The sequence below is a fragment of the Rana temporaria genome, chromosome 5 (assembly GCF_905171775.1).
Source record: "Rana temporaria chromosome 5, aRanTem1.1, whole genome shotgun sequence".
NCBI lineage: Eukaryota > Metazoa > Chordata > Amphibia > Anura > Ranidae > Rana > Rana temporaria.
In genome coordinates this window covers 392025986-392046951 of record NC_053493.1, presented here as the reverse complement: position 1 = coordinate 392046951, position 20966 = coordinate 392025986, and the positions used below count along the sequence as shown (strand labels likewise).

The following is a 20966-nucleotide window of genomic DNA, read 5'->3' as shown; positions in this document are numbered from 1 at the left end:
AAGTAGATCAGTTTGTAATGGACCTCTTCTCCAAATCAGAAGCCACAGGTGCTGGTAATGCGTATATCAATGAGGGTAAAAGGAAACTTCTGGACAGCCACACTCCAAAAAATATTTTGCCTTTGATTGTAAAATGGGGTAAAAAAATACATGCGACAGCAGAACGGACAGAAGAGCTGGCGGGTTTCGCACTATCAGAGCTTAATCATAGCTCATGATTAAGCACTGATTAATAGTGTGAAACGCGTCAGCTCTTCTGTCCGTTCTGCTGTGGCATGTATTTTTTTATCATATTTTACAATTGAAGGCAAATTATTTTTTGGAGTGTGGCTGTCCAGAAGTTTTTCTTTTATCCTCATAGATATCTTACAATCTGATAGATCTATAGCCACCCCTTCCTGTGTGTTTTGGAAACGAACACTTTGAATTCACAATCTGAAAATCACCTCATTAAAAAATGGAGCGTTTGTCCCTTCTTTTACTGCCGTTTGCTTCTTTTCATCTCCAATTTCTATGATGACGATTGGGTCAATATTTTCACCAATCAGCTGCCTGGCTTCTGTGATAGTTATGGCAATCTGTTGAGAAAACAAATATATTGATGAGCAGCATGTTGGTGACATGATGGTGATGGGATTTCTTCCTACTGACAAAACAGTTGTTAGTTTACACAAAGTGCTAACCTGATATGTCTGGATTTTAGTTTCTCCTTCATGAATCTTAGCCTCTAACTTGGACCTGTTGAATCAACCATAAAAAAAGTAATTACATGTTAGGCATGAATTTTCCTATCAACATTTAAATTGCCTTGTCTACGGAAAACTTTTTAAATACCGTATTTGCCGGCGTATAAGACGACTGGGCGTATAAGACGACCCCCTAATTTTCCAGCTAAAATTTTGGTTTTGGGATATACTCGCCGTATAAGACTACCCCCTTTCTACTAGTCATGCCTTGCCTCACGGTGCCACCATTACATGCCAGACTGTGTCACTACATGCCAGACTGTGCCCCATTACATGCCAGACTGTGCCCCATTACATGCCAGACTGTGCCCCAGTACATGCCAGACTGTGCCCCAGTACATGCCAGACTGTGCCCCAGTACATGCCAGATTGTGCCCCATTACATGCCAGACTGTGCCCTTACCTTATCCCAAGACATGCAGAATCGCGGCCGTACAATTTTTCAAAAGCCGCGCCTTCTACGTCTTCTGTTCCGTAAAAAGCGGAAACACTCAGCTTCCGAGGAGGCACTGTGTTCAGTGTTCGCCTATCATGGAGGCCCTCTCGTCCGAGGACGAGAGGGCCTCTGTGATAGGCGGACACTAAACACAGGACGAGAGGGCCTCCGTAATAGGCAGACACTGAACACAGTGCCTCCTGGGAAGCTGAGTGTTTCCGCCTATCACAGAACAGAAGACGTAGGAGGCGCGGCTTTTTAAAAATTGTACGGCCGCGATTCTGGGATAAGGTAAGGTTAGGTTACCAGCGTATAAGACGACCCCCGACTTTTAAGAAGATTTTAAGGGGTTAGAAAGTCGTCTTATACGCCGGAAAATACGGTAAGCAATGGAAAAACCTTTGGTTAGGTGGTGACTAAATGATAAGACCACCTGAACAAATGGTTTAGACAAATTTCAAAGGTCTAATTGGTTTTCTATTTTCATCCCTGGGAAGATGGAATGTTATGGACATTCTTCAGGCTTCTCCTTTTCGGGCTCCAGATGGAGCCTTTCTAGGTATACCAGGTTGGAGTAACCCAGAACTCTACAAGCTTTATTTTGGTATCTGAATCCCAAATAGAAAGGTTTCCCTTCTTTTTCTGTCCAAGCAATGATTTTCCAATAAATCAAGAAGTGAGGGGGGGGGGGTTTTGGGGGGACACAGACAGAAATAGGAACCTGATTGAGGTAAAAAAAAACATCACTATTTTATCTAAACATAAAATAAAAGCTTATGCCGCGTACACACGATCATTTTTCGGCATGAAAAAAAAAACGTTGTTTTTCAGCATGTTCAAAAAATGATGCATGTGTGCATCAGTGTGAAAGCAGCCTTAGGACCCAATCAGACCCTCCATTCTCCCCCGCTTACCTCCAATCCAATACGCTTAAAGCGGGGTTCCACCCGCGATTGTAGCTGTAGCTGCTGACTTTTAATAAGAACACTTGGCAGTCCTAGGCGCCCGCGATGTCGGCCCCCTTGAGGCCGATCCCTCGATCGGCGCCCCCATGCTTACTAAGGGAACAGGCAGTGGAGCCTTGTGGCTTCACTGCACGTTTCCTACTGCGCATGTGCGAGTCTTGCGGCATTGTATGAATTGGCGGCTGCCAGAAGGCAGCGCGCACCATTCCCCAGAAGACAACGTGAGGATGAAGACCAGCCGCGGACTAGGAAGAGGCAGATTAGGAAGATCCACATAGCAACTGCAATTTCTGGTAAGTAAAACATTTTATTTTTCAATTTTTTTGTAGAATTTTGGTGAATTTTTTTTTTTTTATTTCCAATATTTTTTATTGAGTTTTCAAAGAGAAATAAAAATCAGGGAGAGGGGTATACAAAGAAAGTTAGGAGCGGGGGGGGGAGGGAAAATATGCACCCGCAGTCCACATCTGGGGGGCCATCAATCCAATACAGATTATTGCATATTTACACATAACAGTTACATTTCTAGTATCCAGTATCCATAACGTTCCCCCCAGAACCATCTCCTAACAGGGATAATCGTCAACTTAGCCCGGGATCCCCCAGTTGTGGCGCTATCCAGGCCCAAAGGGCCAACATACCCCAGCCCACTACCTCTGAATTGGTAACATATCAGTAGTAGAGCAGAGAGGAAGGAAGAAGAGGAGGAAAAAGGATAGAAGAGGAGAAGGGAAAGAAGAGCGAGAGAGAAAGGGAAAAAAAAAGGGAAAAGAAAAAACAAGAAAAAGAGAAAAAAAAAAAAGGGGGGGGAGGGATGGCGCATCCCCATCCACCAGCCTTGAGTTGGATCAGTGTACATTCGTGAGGTAAGTGATCCAGGGATCCCACACCTTATCAAAAACCTTGACTTTGTCATTCAGAATGGCTGACAACCTCTCGTTCACCATGATCCATGACAACTTAGACTTCAAGAGGCAAAAAGGGACAGTGGGGGATCTCCATGACTTGGCGATGGAAATTCTAGCTGCCACAAAAATAAAAGCTATCAGTTTTTTCAAGTACTTTGACGTACCCTCCACCGGGCGTCCCAGCAGTGCATGCAGAGGCGACTTAACGAGGTTCACCTGGGTTATAGAATAGATAAAATTGTAGGTGCGTATCCAGAATCGCCTCACCTTTTGACATATCCACCAAGTGTGGTACATGGAGCCGTCCTCATTGCACCCTCTAAAGCACCGCGGAGACGCCCCTGGGACAAAGGTGGCTATTCGCGCAGGGACCATGTACCACCGTAACAACACTTTGTAATTGGCCTCAATTAAAGAGGTGTTAATATAGGATCTAGACGCCCCCTGTATCAGCTTGCTCCATTCCGCCATTTCAAGAGCCGTGCCAAGATCCTGTTCCCACTTTTGCATATAAACCAACTTTTGAGTATTAGAGGACAACAAGCTGTAGATTATTGATATGTGACCGGAGTGTTTGTCAAAGGTTCTACAAAGTTGTTCCATAGCCGTTGATGTGGAGAGGTCCGAAGAGCGGTTCAAAGTCCCCAAAAAGTGAGCAATCTGAGCGTATCGAAAGTATTCAGCTTTTGGAAGATCATACCTCTCCTGTAGAACCGACTTTGACAAAGCCCCCTTGTGGTCGCATAGATCCCCTATCCTCAGTAGACCCTTATTGATCCACCAATTAAAGTCCTGGGGCCGGAGACCCGGGGTGAACTCGGGGTTGTGGAATAGTGAAGCCATCGGGGTGTGTGGTGATTTAAATTGATATGTTTTTGCTAGGCGATCCCAGAGGCTCAGGGAGAATGACAGAGACGGACACATCACAGACGGCCTATTCCGTCCCCTCAGCCACATCAGGTGGCTGATCTCTCTGTCTGGAATCAAGGAAGACTCCAATCCCATCCAAAGCGGTTTGGATCGACCCGTGTGAAAACGGATCAGCTGAGCCAACTGGGCTGAGTGGTAATACTTAAGGAGGTCCGGCATACCTAATCCTCCTCCCGATTTAGGTGTGTATAATGTTTTCCTGTTCACCCTAGGCCTCTTATGGTCCCATATGTAATCGAGTAGTTTGGCCTGAAACTTCCTAAGATCCGCACTCACAACGGCTAATGGGAGAGTTCTAAATAGGTACAACACCTTAGGCAAGATGATCATCTTGACCGAATACAGCCTACCGAACCATGACGGGGGTTTAGTTGACCACCTCTGAAGGTCCTCCAACAACTTGCGGAACAGGGGGGGATAGTTCTTCCTATATAGTGTAGTAAGAGTAGGTGTTAAATAAATACCCAGGTAAGGGAGGGCTTCCTCTTGCCATCTAAAAGTGTACTGACCTTGCAAGGCTCGGACTATGTGGGGCCTCAGGGAGACACCGAGAGCCTGGGATTTGGAATGATTTACCCGCAAACCCGTAAACGTCGCAAAATGTCCCAGTACCCCCTTCAGGATTGGCAAGGAGGTAACCGGAGAGGAGAGGAGCATCAGTATGTCATCCGCGAACAGCGCACATTTATGCTCCCGTCCCCCACAGCAGACCCCCAATATGTCCGGATGTGCTCTAATCTTGGTCGCCAAGGGCTCCAAAGCCAAGATAAACAACACTGGGGACAGTGGGCAGCCTTGTCGGGTCCCTCTATGTATAGGGATGTCTTGAGACTTATAGCCCTTGACCACCAAGTTGGCAACGGGAGCGTTGTATATTGTTCTAAGTGTCGTCAGAAAATGTGACCCAAACCCATATCTCTCTAAAATAAAAAAAAGGTAATCCCAGGATAGTGAGTCGAACGCCTTCTGCAGATCTAACCCTAGTAGTAAAGCCCCTCTCTGTCCTCCCCCATCCCAGCCCGAGTTTAGCGCAGATATGATGTCTATGATTCTTCTAGTCTGGTCTGGGGCCTGTCTATGGGGGACAAATCCCACTTGGTCAGGGTGTATGTATCGTGCTAAAAATGAGTTCACTCGGGTGGTCAATATTTTCGTCAGGAGCTTAAGGTCGACATTGATCAGCGAGATCGGGCGGTAGTTTGAGCAGTCGCTATGGTCCTTGTTGGGCTTAGGGATGACATGTATAAACGCCCTATTCTCATGTGGCGCGAGGGGGGAGCCTCCGCGTAAACCATTAAAGAGGGCACATAAATGCGGAGCTAGGATTTCCGCATATTTACGGTAGTAGTGGCCCGAGAACCCGTCCGGGCCCGGTGATTTAGAAGGGTTCAGAGACTTAATGGCCGCCACAATTTCCTCCGTTGTGAATTCTGCCTCCATCAATTCCACGTGGTCGCTAGATAACTTGGGGATAGAAAGATTACCCAAAAAAGCCTCTGCCTGAGTCCTGCTAAAGTCCCCTGGAGATTCGTACAGTTTAGAATAGAAATCGGCAAACTCTTGGAGGATCTTGTGGGGATTCTGGGTAACCTGGCCATTCTTCAGTCTCAGTTTGGGAAGAGCGGGGTTAAATGGCCTAGGGGTCAACCTTCTCGCCAGTAGTTTATTCGGCTTATCGCCCAAAGAATAAAATCTATGGTGTGACCACCTAAGATATTTCTCCGCCTTTGTAGTAAGGCTCAGGTTCAGAGCCGTACGCGCCTCGTCTATTTGGGTTCTAAAATCGAGGTGTGGGTTAGACTTCTGTTCACGCATTACCCGACGCAATTCACCTTCCTGCTGCCGAATCGTGTGTTCACGCTCCCTCTTAACCTTAGAGGAAAGCTGTATAAGCGTTCCCCGCACGGTGGCCTTATGGGCCGCCCACAGTGTCACCGGAGAGGAGACCGACGAGGAGTTTTCCTCAAAAAACTGTTTTATGGCTCGCTCGATTTCCTTTTCGAAGGCAGGGTCATTCAGTAAAGACTCGTTCAAACGCCACGATGGTGGGCCTGACTTTGCCCAGAGGTCAGTCAACACAATTTGTACCGAAGAGTGATCCGACCAAGACATGGGGATTATCGTAGCAGACGAAACGAATGAAAGCAGGGGAGAGAACGTGAACACATGATCTATGCGTGAATATGTCTTATGCACATGGGAATAGAACGTGAAGTCCCTATCAGTAGAGTGGGCGTCTCTCCACACGTCTACCAGATCATAGCTATGTAGAAGACGCGCCAGTACTCCGCTTCGTCTAGTAGCGTGTTTCAGTATGACTTTCCCGGGATTGGATCTATCTAGAACCCGATCAAGAGAGGTATTACTATCCCCGCCGAGGATCACATGGCCCGCCACGTGGGGCATTATGACCTCCAACATAGAGCGAAAGAAAGCCAATTGACCCACATTGGGGGCATAATACGATAGGAAAGTGACCTCGCTCTCGTTGATTTTCCCCACTACCATGATGTATCTACCCTCCTTATCTCTAATGACGGTGACTGGCGTGAATGGGACCTTTTTTTCAAAACATATCGCTACCCCTCTCTTTTTGTCAGGCCCATTAGATAGAAAGATCGTTGTGTATCTAGCGTTTAAATACCTGGGGGCCGAGGTCTTTGAAAAATGCGTTTCCTGTAGGAGCAGAACATCAACTCCCATTTTGTGGTACTGTTGGAAGGCCTTCGCTCGTTTTGTAGGGGAATTAATACCCTGCACATTGTGTGTTAGGATGGTGTATTTAGTAAGGGACCTATTCGCCATGTTGGTTCGGTAGTCTGTACTCACGGTTCTGGAGAAACAGGGATTCAGTCCCCGAGGGTCTCGGACCTTGTAGTGGAATCTGATCTCGGGATGGGGATGCACCAAAAGGAGGACAAGAGAGAGAAAAGAAAGTCTGGTTAAAGAAGAAAAGGCATGGAAGAAGTAAATCTGAGTTCAGTACATTACAGTTCAACAAAGACCGCCCAAAAGACGATCGCTGCCAAAACAAAATTAAGGAAAAATTCAAAATAAACCATAGCGCAAAAAATGACGAAATAGAAAGAAGGGGGAGGAGGAGGGGAGAGCGAGAAATAAACGCTCCCCCCTCCCCCCCCACCCGGGTCCGCCGAAAAACGGCGCGTAGTCATGGGCATAAAGAGAACAAAATTGCCCGTTAACCTGCGCGAAGTTGCCCTCACCCAACCAGGAGAGGCAAGTTCGCTATTCGTGGCATGCGTTACCACCCCGGCCCTTCACCCTCGCAACCCGATACGAGCAGGCGGAGCCCCCCCCGCCAACCACACACCCGTAGTGTATAAAGCAATTTCTAATTTCCAGTCCGGACCAGACCAACTCAGCAGATAAGATGATTACATGGTCTTATCGCGTAGCAACGGAAAAATTTAAAACACGAAACAAAAGTGACCATGAGGATATAAAAAAAAAAAAAAAAAACGAACGCGAAAAAGAAGAAGAAAAAATTTAGAATAAGGCCCTTCTCGCGGCAACTCGTATGCGGATAACATAACGAAATGAGCATAACATAACAGACACGTCAGAACTATTCGTCCCCGTTATTGCAACCCTCACTTCTGGAGGGGTCAGCCCCAGAAATCTGTGAGGGGGCCCTGCAGGGGGGTATTTAGGTAAAGAGGTAGGCACGGATTGTGTCCAATCATCAAGTATTCGGAGGGGGCCTTCTGGCCCTGGAGCGGCCCTGCTGGGACCATAGGGGGGACACAGGCCTGTCTCCACCCCCCGGGGCACTGGTGGAAGCCTGGGGATCCATGGTGATCAGTCCCAATTCTTGGAGTAGCGCTTCTCCCGATTGAAACGAATTGAAAGAGCAGGATCTGCCTTTATATGAGAACGAGAGTCTGAATGGAAAAGACCAGCGATATTTGATGTGACGATTAATAAGATGGTTCAAGAGGGGTTTAAGCGCTCTTCTCTTCTGGATCGTGGATTGCGAAATGTCCGCAAAGATTTGGACCGGGTGTTCCATAACGGTTATGTTGCCCAGCTGCCTGGCCTCCAGCATCACTTTCTCCTTGATCCTGTAGTAGTGTGGCTTGACTATAACATCCCGTGGCAGGCCGTCCGGCCTGGGGGCCGTTAAAGCGCGATGCACTCTATCGAGTTCTAGCTGGTGGGGAGAAATGTCCGGGATTAGCTGTGTCATCAAGGCATGGACTGTCTCCTCCAGGTTCAGGACCGTTTCTGGGAGGCCCCTCACCCGGAAATTGTACCTGCGAGATCTATTCTCCAAATCTTCAATCTTTGCGTTAGCGTCATCCAATTGGTCCTGTAAGGACATGATCATTTTGGAGTTTTGATTAACGCGTCTAACCGTGCCGTCCATTTTGGTTTCAATGCTATCCAGCCGTACTCCAATATTTTGGAAATCTGACTTTATCCCAGAAGTAATCATTGTGCATGCTTTAGTCAGTTCTTGTTGTAAAAGGGCTGAGAATCTGGCCAGAAGCACAGTGTCTCCAGAATATGAGGAAGCAGGGGCAGGGGCATGGGCAGGGGACATCAGGAGCGCGGAGCTTCCCTGGCTGAATGTGATCTCAGCTAATTCAGCCATCTGTCTGTCTGTGGACGAAGCTGGGGATGTGGTAAACAGCAGTGGTGCTTCATCAGGGGAACCAGGCAAGGTGAGATGGTGAGGCCCTAGGCCCAGGTCAGAGCATGGGGAGGGGGTCCCAATTTGTGACTGTGAAGAGAAGGGGTCTCTATGTACTTCAGCCTGGATAGACATTATATTGCCAGGGCCATGAGTGTCAGTCTCTGGGTCTAGGCCTCCGCCTGTCAGCGCTACTTTGCCACCCAGCGCCATCACACTTAGGGGGGCCTGATGCAAGGGAGAGCCATCTCCTCCTCCAGCTGTATGGCCAGGCTGTATCTGTCCCCAGGGCGATTGTGCCCTTGTCTGCAGAGTGTCCCGCTCCGCGTCTCCCCCTCCCCTCCTCACCTCCTCCGCTCGATCCTCCGGCCTGTCACGTGTAGTGTCTCCCCTGCCCGGCGCCATCTTAGGCTGGGGAGATTGCTGCTGGGCCTGAGAGCGCGTCTTGCGGGAATGCTGTGAGGGTCGGCGCTGATTAAATTTGTTGCCGGCGGTCCTCCGCTGCATGGTCCGGGTCCCAGTAGTGGGTGTGCTGGCCAGGGTCCGATCCGCCCGCTCAGGTGCTGATTATAGCTTGAAGGGCCGCGGCTGTGCGGAGCTCGATCAGCTCATGACCGTCCTCGGCGCCGCGCGCATAATTTTTTTTTTTTTAAATACAAAAAAACAGAAGGGGATCCGTCCCCTTTCAACTGGGCGGATTGAATTGGATGACCCATAGAGTAGCATGGGCTGTGTCCGTATCCCTTCTGCATTTGCAGCGTGGACACAGACCTGTCATCCACTCATTCCACTTATTTTTGCCGGCAACTGGTTACCAAGTCGCTTCAATGACCCACGCTCTTCAGACGGTTGGACTTCCCTGTTATTCATTGTATAAGCCGTTTCCTGGGCATGTTCATGAGAGCCGGTTCACACTGGGGCGACTTGGGATCCAACTTGAAGTCGCCTCAAGTCGTCCCAAGTCGCGCTGTCGAGAAAAACAATGCAAGTGAATGGGAGCGGTGTTAATGTACACGACTTGAGTCGGTCCGACTTCAAAAGAAGTTCCTGTACTACTTCAATCCGACTTGTAGGCGATTTGTACCCATTGATTTCAATGGAAGTCGCCTCCAAGTCTGATCCAAGTCTGATCACTGTCTTAACTGAAGCGACTTTCCAGGAAGATAACATACATTTCTCAGGCAAACCTCTCCCTCCCCCTCCCTCCCCTAGAGCTGATTGTTGTTTGATTGGTCACTGGAAAGTCTCCTGTCCTGGAGACGACTTCAAGCCGTGTTGTAAATCGCCCCAGATCGCCCTGTGGTTCATGCTCAAGTCGTGTCGGAGTCACCTCTGAAAGTCACGCTGGAAGTCGTGTCGCCCTAATGTGAACCGACTCTAACTTTATTTGTTTTAAAAAAAAAGAAAAGCCATTGCATTAACATTACAATAAATTAAAACAATTTCAACAATGCAACCAGGAGGGGGCTTTCGGGTGTCCGTAGGACACATTTTGTTACTATAATTTCCCAATTCCCATGTCCTCAGCTGTGTCCCAAAGAAGTTACAAACTTACTCACATATTCTTACATTTTCCCCCAGGGGACCTAGCACCTGATAGAACCACCAATAACCAACCAACTAGATGGGCCCCTCAATTTTCTAACACTATCAAAAACCACTGCCCCCCCCCCCCCACGCCCCACCTTGCTGTGACAAAAGTCCCCTTTTTTTCTATAAATCTGTAACCACAAAATACTTCCCCCACAACCCTGAATACACCTGAATACAGCATGGGAGGGAGGAGAAGCTTTCTCTTTACCTAGACTTTCCGGAATTAATACCCAGCATACCTTGCACGAAACCACCCTTGTGGCTCCATCCCTGCCAATCCGACCTTCTGCCTCCAATCAGGTAAGAACTATGCCCCTTCCCCACTACTAAACTAACATCGTTTTTAACCCCTCCCTGACCTGTTCCTCCTTTTAGTCATGCCTTCATGGCTAAGTTACATCAACTGATATCCATTGGACAATGAGGCAATCTTGCTGGATACTGGGATGGCAGATGGCATCAGAAAATGGATCAGAAAATCAGCCCCCCAGTAACAAAATGAAACTAAAACAGAAAATAGCAAGAGGAAAACTCACCCAAGCTCTAATCTATTATAGTTGGTGTGTAGAGTAGTCAACGCTCTGGCTAGTTAAGCTCACAAGTGATCCATAGAAAGTACAGGCCGGCAACTCAACAGCTTCTCCATAGAAAATATTTATTGAAGCATTACAGCAGTAACATCATCCAAAATTACTGATGCGTTTCGGCCTTAGGCCTTCAGCAAAGCTTTGCTGAAGAATAAATGAGGCCCTACACATAACAGCACAACCAGCAGCTCAGCAATGCCACTGGGAAGCCTGAGATCTTTATATGTCTTAAAAATTAGGCTGCCAGTAATAATTTAACAGAAATATTCATTATTATATTTATGAGTTATTATCAAACATTCTAACAGAGAATGTTGTAAATACCTTTTCTTTTGCATAGCAGCAGACAGGGACGTGTTAGAGGTAGAGATGTCGGTGAGCAGACTGTCAGTACTGCCACCCAAGTCACTTCCAGGGACCAAGCCATAAGTGCTGTCGGTGTCGTCTGAAGAACAAAACATCATAAACAATCAATGGTGCTTAAACGATCAGTTCATCCAAAAATGACATTTTAGTTGTATATAGTGTCTAATCAATATTATAAAATATTCACCAAATCCAGGCAGCTATGGTTGGATGATAACCCCGTCATCTCATGACTTAGCCAGGTGAGCACTCATGTGGTATAAAGGGACTGGCTGGGATAAATTCTACTCACTGATTGCTATTGTTTTCTCTTGAGAAAAGCTGGAGTTTGGTTGCCTCACGGGCTGCCATCTAGGGCCTTAAAGCGGAGCTCCACCCTAAAGTGGAACTTCCACCCATCAGATTCTTCCCCCCCTCTGGTACCACAATTGGCACATTTTTTGGGGGGGGGGGGGGGACACAAGTCTTTGACAGGTATCCTTTCCCACTTACGGGAGTCTGGCCGCGGCCTTGACGCGGCAGTGACATCACCGTGGGGCTCCCTCCTCCTCCTCCCCTGGCCGCCGGGCTAATAGGAGAGAGGAGCCGGGCCTCGCGCATGCACAGTAGGGTTCCCGGCGTGAAGCCAAAAGGCTACACTGCCAGGTTCCCTTACCCGCAATGGCCGCGGCAGTGTAGCCTTTCACCTTCATGCCGGGAACCCTACTCCCGACATTGAGGGACAGTAGGACAGGTAAGTGTCCATTTATTAAAAGCCAGCAGCTGCAGTATGTGTAGCTGCAGGCTTTTATTTTTTATTTCTTCCCGGACCTCCTCTTTAAGTATCAATTTTTTTTTAGAAAGCGGATTTATCCCTCCCTATCGACTATCAACATCAGGCCTTCAATGAAAGTTTGGCGTGGATTGGTTGCCTCACTGTACTTCTGAAGAAGCAGAGAGCTCAGAGTGCGTAGCCTGTTCTTTCCCAGCAACTTCTTTCTCTCCTGGTGATGTCACGTCTGCCCGAGCGTTCCATGTTCGTTGGCGTGGACTTCCTGTGCATCGCAAGAAAGTCCATTCATCCTCCATCGCTTCTCAGGGAGCCTGAACCCGGCAGACCATGCAAGATGAAGGATTGAGGACCTTTGGCGGAGGATCCAGTACAGGATAAGCTTGTTTTATCTAACACCCTGTAAGTGTTTTTACCAGTTGTTCTAATAAACCCCCTTGCGATACTGCACTTAGGTGGCACTTACCCCTTCCTTCCTTCCTTCTTTTAGCTGAGAAAACCCCTCCTCCCCTACCTGAAGACTCCTGGGATGTATCACATCATTTGTCTAGGCCTCAGAAATTGAAAAAAAAGTTTAAACCAAGAAAATATAATATACATTTATATCTATTGACTATTCCTAGCAGCATAAGGATTAAAATAGACAATATTATTTGAGAGAGTGAAGTTCTGCTTTAAAGTGGATTTCCACCCAAAAATGAAGCTTCCGCTTTTCGGAACCCTCCCCCCTCCGATGTCACATTTGACACCTTTCAGGGGGGAGGGGGGAGCAGATACCTGTCTAATACAGGTATTCTGCTCCCACTTCCGGGCATAGATACCTGAGCCACCTGCGGGTATCACACCCCTTCCGGCCCCTTCTCCCCCCGTTGTGTTCTGGCAGACACATGGGTCCCAAAAGACAGCAGGGACCAGTGGGAATGCACAGCGTGAGTCACGCATGCACAGTAGGGAACCAGGAAGTGAAACCGCAGGGCTTCCCTTACCGAAGATGGCAGTGGCAGCACCCCAAGAGCGATAGATCGGCTTTGGGTGCCGACATTGCAGGTGCCCTGGACAGGTAAGTGTCCTTATTTTAAAAGTCAGCACCTGCAGTCAGCGATGGACTGGCCATCGGGAGTACCGGGAGAATCCCGGTGGGCCGATCGAATTATGGGCCGGCTGTCAATCACTGTAATTTTCTGTGTGATTTCGATTCATTTACATGGCTTTACGAGATACCTGGCGGCTGGCGTCGGCGGCGCCGTCAGCCAATGACCGCCGTCCATCAAGCTGCGCTGGCCTGCCACTTCCCTCCGGCTCCGCCTCCTCCTATGTTTAGAGCGGCCCTGATCACCTCCCAGCGACGTGACGTATCTCAGGGGTCACGCTCACGGCCGTATGCGGGAGGGGAGGAGGAGCATGGGAGGAGCCGAGCCCGAGGAGAGAGGCCGTTCAAGCAACAAGAGGAGGCGGAGCCAGCGCCGCCGAGGAGGAACGCGAAGAAAGTGTACGAGTACAGTACAGCGATAAGTCAGTGCCACCACCACCGCACCATTCAGCAAGTAAGGTTAACAAGTGTTACCTATTGGCTATTAATTTATTACCTAATGCCTTAGTTAGCAGATTCCGATGTATGCAGATTATGATCCACATGATGACTGCCATTCTTTTTTTTAATATGCAGCATGGCGGGGGGGGGGGGGGGAGGGTAATGTACTGTCTGCCACCCACTACTGGACATAGTAACTGATGTAATAATGTGATATGTGTTACACATATCACATTATTACATCAGTTACTATGTCCAGTAGTGGGTGGCAGACAGTACATTTCTCTCCCCCCCCCCCCGCCATGCTGCATATTAAAAAAATCAGAATGACAGTCACAGTTTATAATCTTCATACACAAATCACATTATTACATCAGTTACTATGTCCAGTGGTGGCGGAGAGTACATCCCCCCCCCCCCCCTCACAGACTAGCATTCTGATTTTTTTTTAATACGCAGCATGGCGGGGGGGGGGGGGGAGGGGCAATGTACTGTCTGCCACCACTGGACATAGTAACGGATGTAATAATGTGATATGTGTATGAAGATTATGAACTGTAACTGTCATTCTGATTTTTTTAATATGCAGCATGACGGGGGGGGGGGGAGAGGGGGAGGGAAATATACTGTCTGCCACTACTGGACATAGTTAGACTGGTTTCACACTGAGGCGTGCAGCCGCGGTGACGGTATAGCCGTGCTATTTGTAGCGCGGCTATACCGTCGTATTTACCGCGATATTCAGGCGCTAGCGGTGAAGTTTTAACCCCCGCTAGTGCCCGAAAAAGGGTTAATACCGCCCGCGTTGCGGCAGTATTACCGCGCTTTCCCATTGATTTCAATGGGAAGGCGCGGTATAGGAGCGGTGAACACACCGCTCCTATACCGCGGTAAAGATGCGGCTAGCAGGACTTTTGGAGCGTTCCTGCTAGCGCACCGCTTCAGTGTAAAGCCTTCAGGCTTTCACATTGAACACTACAGGGCATGATTTTTCATGCGGTATAGCAGCGCTATTTTTAGCGCTGTACCGCATGAAAAACACCCCAATGTGAAAGGGGCCTAACTGATGTAATAATGTGATATGTGTATGAAGATTATGAACTGTGACTGCCATTCTGATTTTTTTAATATGCAGCATGGCGGGGAGAGGGATGTACTGTCTGCCACTGGTCATAGTAACTGATGTAATAATGTGACATGTCCTGCACTGGTGATGGTCACTAATAAATGAGTTTAATGGCCACGGCCACAGACGAATGAATGTACTGCCACTGCTGGTCATGGTCACTGATGATGAATGAATGTACAGCCACTGGTCAGCCATTAATGCATCAGTGGCAGTACATTCATTCATCAGTGACCAGTGGCAATACTGGCAGTCTTGGCAGCAGCACACTGCTTGGGGAATAACAGTGGAATGTTTTTACTTATGTTTTTTTTTTAGTGTGTTTGGGAAAAATAAAGTGGGCCGGTCTGGCTGAAGTCCAGGGCCACTTTATTGTCCCAGTCCATCCCTGCCTGCAGTATTTGTAGCTCCTGACTAAAAAAAAACAACAACAAAAACGGCGAACCCAACCTCTGCTTTAAATATGTGTAGTATTGAATGTAATAGATTAATAAGTATTATGAGTTAAACTAAAATCTCTTTAATTGTGTATCTCTTTATGCTCTATTACAGTATGGAAGCTTAGTATATAGTATGGAAGTGTGGGCACTTTGCATTGTTTGCTAATAATATAGTAGACGGTGGATAACACACAAGTAGAGCTTATGCTGACTCGCTTTGCTTTGTGCAAAAGTTTAATTCTGTCCTTTGATGGAGAGATTTCTTTGATTAGCTGAGGAGGAAATATAGTGTTCCCATAATCTTTATCCGGCTCTATTCTGAGTTGTTCTTTGTTTATTTAATAGGCCTTACCTAGTGCACCCTTGTTTGCAAACGTCAATCCCTTGTCACCTTTCTTCTTTTTCTTCAGGTGCAGACCAGAGAACAGACCTTTCCTGGAAAGGAAGACAAGAGGAAATAATTGAAAATATTTCCGGGAATAGACTTTTATATATATATATATATATATATATATATATATATATATATATATATATATATTCATGGCTGAAATTTTTGGCACCCCAGAAATTTTTCCAGAAAATCAAGTATTTCTCACAGAAAAGTATTGCAGTAACACATGTTTTGCTATACACATGTTTATTCCCTTTGTGTGTATTGGAACAAAACAAAAAAAGGGAGGAAAAAAAGCAAATTGGACATAATGTCACACAAAATGCCAAAAATAGGCTGGTCAAAATTCTTTGCACCCTTTCAAAATTGTGGATAAATAATATTGTTTCAAGCATCACCTTTTAACCACTTGCTTACTGGGCACATATATCCCCTTCCTGCCCAGGCGAAATTTCTGCCTTCAGCACTGCAACGCTTTAAATTTAAATTGCGTGGTCGTGCGATGTGCCTCCCAAACAAAATTGACGTCCTTTTTTTCCCCACAAATAGAGCTTTCTTTTTGTGGTATTTGAGCGTCAATTTTGAAAAAAAAACACAATATTTTTTACTTTTTGCTATTATAAATATCCCATTTAAAAAAAAAAAAATCTCAGTTTAGGTCGATATGTATTCTACATATTTTTGGTAAAAAAAAATCGCAATTAGCGTATAGTGATTGGTTTGCGCAAAAGTTATAGTGACTACAAAATAGGGGATAGAATTCTGACATTTTTTTTATTATTATTTTTTTTTACTAGTAATACGGCGATCTGCGAATTTTGTCAGGACTGCGATATTGTGGCGTACACATCGGACACTTTTGACACATTTTTGGGACCATTCACATTTATACAGCGATCAGTGATAAAAAAAATGTATTGATTACTGTATAAATGGAACTGGCAGGGAAGGGGTTAACACTAGGGGGTGAGGAAGAGGTTAAATGTGTATCCTGGGTGTGTTCTAACTGTGTGTGGAGGGGGGTGACTGGGGGAGGTGACCGATGCTGTGTCCCTATGTACAAGGGACATAACATCTGTCTCCTCTCCCTGACAGGACGTGGAGCTCTGTGTTTACACACAGAGCTCCACGTCCCTGGCTCTGTCATTGCCGATCGCCGGTACCTGGCGGACATCGCGGCCGCCAGGCACGCGCATCAGCATTTCGGGGACGCGCAGGGGCCGGAGGACCCGAGGACGTCATATGACGTCCTCCTGGATTTACAGAGCCACCGTGAGGCCGTCTTTTGACTATGGCCCGGGGCTCAAGTGGTTAAACTCACCTGGGGCACGTAACAGGTGTGGGCAATATAAAAATCACACCTGAAAGCAGATAAAAAGGAGAGAAGTTCACTTAGTCTTTGCATTGTGTGTCTGTGTGTGCCACACTAAGCATGGACAACAGAAAGAGGAGAAGAGAACTGTCTGAGTGTCATGGATATGCAATAATGTCTGGCAGCTTACCTTCTCCTCATGTGTCCATTAGAGGCCTGACTCTCTTCTGGCTGCCTTTTTATCATCTCTCCTCCCTGTATGGCCCCACTCTAGGCCATCCCAGGAAGTCTATATTAACTGTTGCACTGCATGTCTGCTTTGCTGTTGAACTTTGTTTGTTAGCTTGTGTTCCTGTTTGCTGTGTGCTACGTTTAACTTTCTGTGCACCGATTTTGGCTCGTCTCTGACTACTCCTGTTTACCTGTGACCCTGACCTTTGACTTGTCCCCTGGTTACCCTTGTCTGCCTGTTGCCCTGACCTCGGCTTACCCATCACCATCCCTTGTGTCCTCAGTGTCTGCTTCCCCTCTCTCCCTACGGAGCGTGACCTGGTGGGACCCCAGGGGCCGCGACCTGGGTTCAGTTGCAGCAAAGGCCATCCTCACCACTAGAGGCTCTGGTGAACACCTGCTGGACCTTAGACTCCGCGCCCTGGGGAATCTTGGGTTCACGTTTCCTGTCCATCCGCAGCAGTCTGCTATTGGGTTCACTACCTTGCGGTGCACCCCTGTCTCCACTGGGGTGCATTTGTCACCTGGCCACAGGTGACCTGACACTGAGGACTTGAGAACCAAAATTGTGGAAAAATATCAACTTTTGATTGAAATGTAAAGAAATTAGTAGCGCGCTGCCACCTAGTGATAACAATATATAGAAAATACACAGCTACTGCAATCACCAAATGTGTTCCCACATCCACAGTGAATCAATAGTAAATTATGTAATCGTGCTGCCTCAATACCAAGGTAGAGTGATAATTAAAAAGTGACAAAAAATTACTATAAATGTAAACATATCATGAAGATAAAGTGTTAATGCAAAATAAATCCATGAACAAATAAATAGGTAAATAATGCAAAAAAATCCAATAAAGTGAAATATGAATAATACAATTTCTTAAATAGTGCAGTACATAGTCCCACCCCACACTATAAAAGGTTCCATCGGAAGCATTTGCAGTGTGTTGTTGGAGTAGAGATAGAGCAGGGCTCAGATTGCTACTAGAGATTTAGTGTGTTCACTTATTGTGACTCTGAGTGTAGAGTGTTAGTGTAGTGCGAGTATAGTAAGAGTATAGTGTGTCAGTATAGTGTGAGTATAGTGTAGTGTGGGTATAGTTTGTCAGTATAGTGCGAGTATAGTGTTGTGTGTGAGTATAGTATAGTGTGTCAGCATAGTGTAGTGTGAGTATAGCCTAGTCTGAGTATATTGTAGTGAGAGTATAGTGTAATGTGTCAGTATAGTGTAGTGTGTCAGTATAGTGTTAGTATAGTGTAGTGTGTGAGTATAGTGTCGTGTGTCAGTATAGTGTGAGCAGAGTGTCATGTGTGAGTATAGTGTAGTGTGTCAGTATAGTGTAGTGTTTCAGTATAGTGTGAGTATAGTGTAGTGGGTCAGTATAGTGTAGTGGGTCAGTATAGTGTAGTTTGTCAGTATAGTGTAGTGTGCCAGTATAGTGTAGTGTGAGTATAGTGTGAGTTTGGTGTAGTGTGTCAGTATAGTGTGAGTATAGTGTATTGTGAGTATAGTGTAGTATGTCAGTATAGTGTGAGTATAGTGTAGTGTATCAGTATAGTGTGAGTATAGTGTAGTGTGTCAGTACAGTGTGAGTATAGTGTAGTGTGTCAGTATAGTGTGAGTATAGTGTAGTATGTCAGTATAGTGTGAGTATAGTGTAGTGTGTCAGAATAGTGTGAGTATAGTGTAGTATGTCAGTATAGTGTGAGTATAGTGTAGTGTGTCAGTATAGTGTGAGTATAGTGTAGTGTGTCAGTATAGTGTGAGTATAGTGTAGTGTGTCAGTATAGTAGTGAGCTGCTGCTGTAGTGTGTCAGTATAGTGTAGTGTTTCAGTACAGTACAGTATAGTGTGATGTTAATTTAGTGCAGTGTTTAACACAGCATTACATAACATTTAGTGCTGTATACAGTGCTGTATACCCTTTTTTGATTGCTACATATTTCGTTTTTTGTCCCCTGCCTGCCCCCTTTTTTTAAATTGTCAGCCACAGTTTTTCTGACTGTGATGCTGGTGTTTCCCCTTTTTTATTTTTATAGTTTTTACATTGCTGACAGCGTCAGTTCTCAATTTAAAGTACACCAAATGCCACTTTTCATTCAAAAAAGTGCATCCAATCATACATTTCCCAGTTTCTATTACGTTTGTGTAATAAGCAATCCGTCCGCAGGCAGAACACATTTGTCTCAGTTTAGTGATGTTGCCCATGCTATCCAGCCACAGCAAGCAGATGAGGTGGTGGACTGGCTTACTAAATCATCCTCATCATCCTCTATGACCCAGGCTGACACTAGTGCACAGTTCAGCTGCCAGAGCGGCTTATTTTGCCTCCTTGTCCACAGCTACTCCTGCCATAGCCCCAGCATTAGGCATGGATGAGTCAGCTGAATTATTTGAACACAGCGTCAGCCACTTGCTTCTTGAGGATGCACAGGCATTACTTGATTCTGATGTTGGTTCTGAGCTAAAGGAGTAACATGAGCCTACAGAGAGGGGAGAACACTGATAAACAACAAATTGGCAGTCATGTTCCCCCAGCCGCAAGGGTATTGCCAAGTTGGCACCAGTGATAAGGAGGATGTAGGCATACCTCCCAACTTTTTGAGATGGGAATGAGGGACACCTATCAGCAAAAGTATGCAGGCATAGGACACACCCCTTGCCATGCCCCCTTAAAGGAGAATTAAACAAAAAAAAACAAGGTTGGTTAAACCCACAAGTGCTTTTTTTTACCACTACTATTCCTTTATATTGTCTTTTGGAATTTACAAATGCAGCAATTTAGAAATCAGATGAAAGGTTTTAGCGCTGGGAAACACTTTTTGATAGATAAAAAGTGCATTTTATTTACATCTATATAGATCAGACCAAAATGAGGGACAAATGAGGAGGAATGAGGGACAGAGGGACATTGCTCCAAATCAGGGACAGTCCCTCAAAATCAGGGACAGTTGGGAGCTATGATGTAGGGAATGCTGAAGATGAGGTCACTGACGTGACTTGGGTGCCAGAGGAGGAAAGTGGGGGTGAGGCACAACCTCAACGAGGCAGCCAACATGGAAGAGTAGAGAGCAGCCACCCTATTCCATCACATTGTGGAGCTGTTATCTCCCAGCCCACTCCCCACATCTCAACTGTCTGGGATTTTTTGCAATCTCTGCTGCAAGCAGATCAAGCAAGGCAAAAACACCAGCCATTTGGGTGCCCCATGCTTGACAAGGCATTTAACCTCCCATCACTCAACCCAATGGCAAGAGCACCTGAAAGACACAAACAAGGGACACAATTCTTCTCCTCCTCACTTCTCACCTTTCATGTCTACCCCCGTTTTATCTCATGATCTCTCAGTAGCCTCCACTGACAGGAATGATGGTATAGCGAAGGGTGTCACAGGTCCCTGCAACATCTCTGCCAGCAGAACACCATCAGCTGTAGAGTATAGCAAGCAATCTTCTCTGCCCCAGCTGCTGCATCAAAAAAAACACTCCCTGACACACACATGGCCAGCGTCTAAAATCCAGCTTGTCCAAATAAAGCTTGCAGGGGAAAACAATTTAAATGTCATTTTATTTTCTTTATAAATGTTAGTTCTGCTGCAGCATGTTCTATACACGGTACAGATGCGCCACTTTACAGGCAGACTAAGGGGACCCCCCAGGCACTATATTTTATGGAATTTTTCATTTCCATTGTTTTACTTTAAGCATCATTAAAATCACTGCACCTTTAAAAACAATCTTTTCTAAAAAAATGTTTTTTTGCAACGGTACTTATAACCTTTTTTATGGCCAATAACTTGCATATAAGCCCTCAGGCTTTGATTTTTCAAGTTTGGCTCCCATAGACTTCAATGGGTTTCACAGTTTGGGTCCGAACTTTTGCGATTTTCGAAAACCAGACCGTGGCATGTTTGGCCCATCTCTACACCCCATCATTGGTGTCAGTGAGAGGAACGGTGTCCCTTTATTAGT

The 20966-nt window shown here is 46.3% G+C and overlaps 1 protein-coding gene across 2 annotated transcripts in view; it reads right to left on the bottom strand.

Annotated features, from left to right (window-relative positions):
- Nucleotides 1-20966, bottom strand: part of FER1L6 (fer-1 like family member 6) — a 285773-nt gene that overhangs the window by 201126 nt on the left and 63681 nt on the right. For both annotated transcript variants that reach the window (XM_040354933.1, XM_040354934.1), the window contains exons 2-5: nucleotides 15404-15486; nucleotides 11144-11264; nucleotides 684-738; nucleotides 447-578 (exon numbers count right to left, since the gene is read on the bottom strand). In XM_040354933.1, coding sequence (XP_040210867.1) covers nucleotides 447-578; nucleotides 684-738; nucleotides 11144-11264; nucleotides 15404-15486 — 391 coding nt within the window. The remainder of the gene's footprint in view (nucleotides 1-446; nucleotides 579-683; nucleotides 739-11143; nucleotides 11265-15403; nucleotides 15487-20966) is intronic.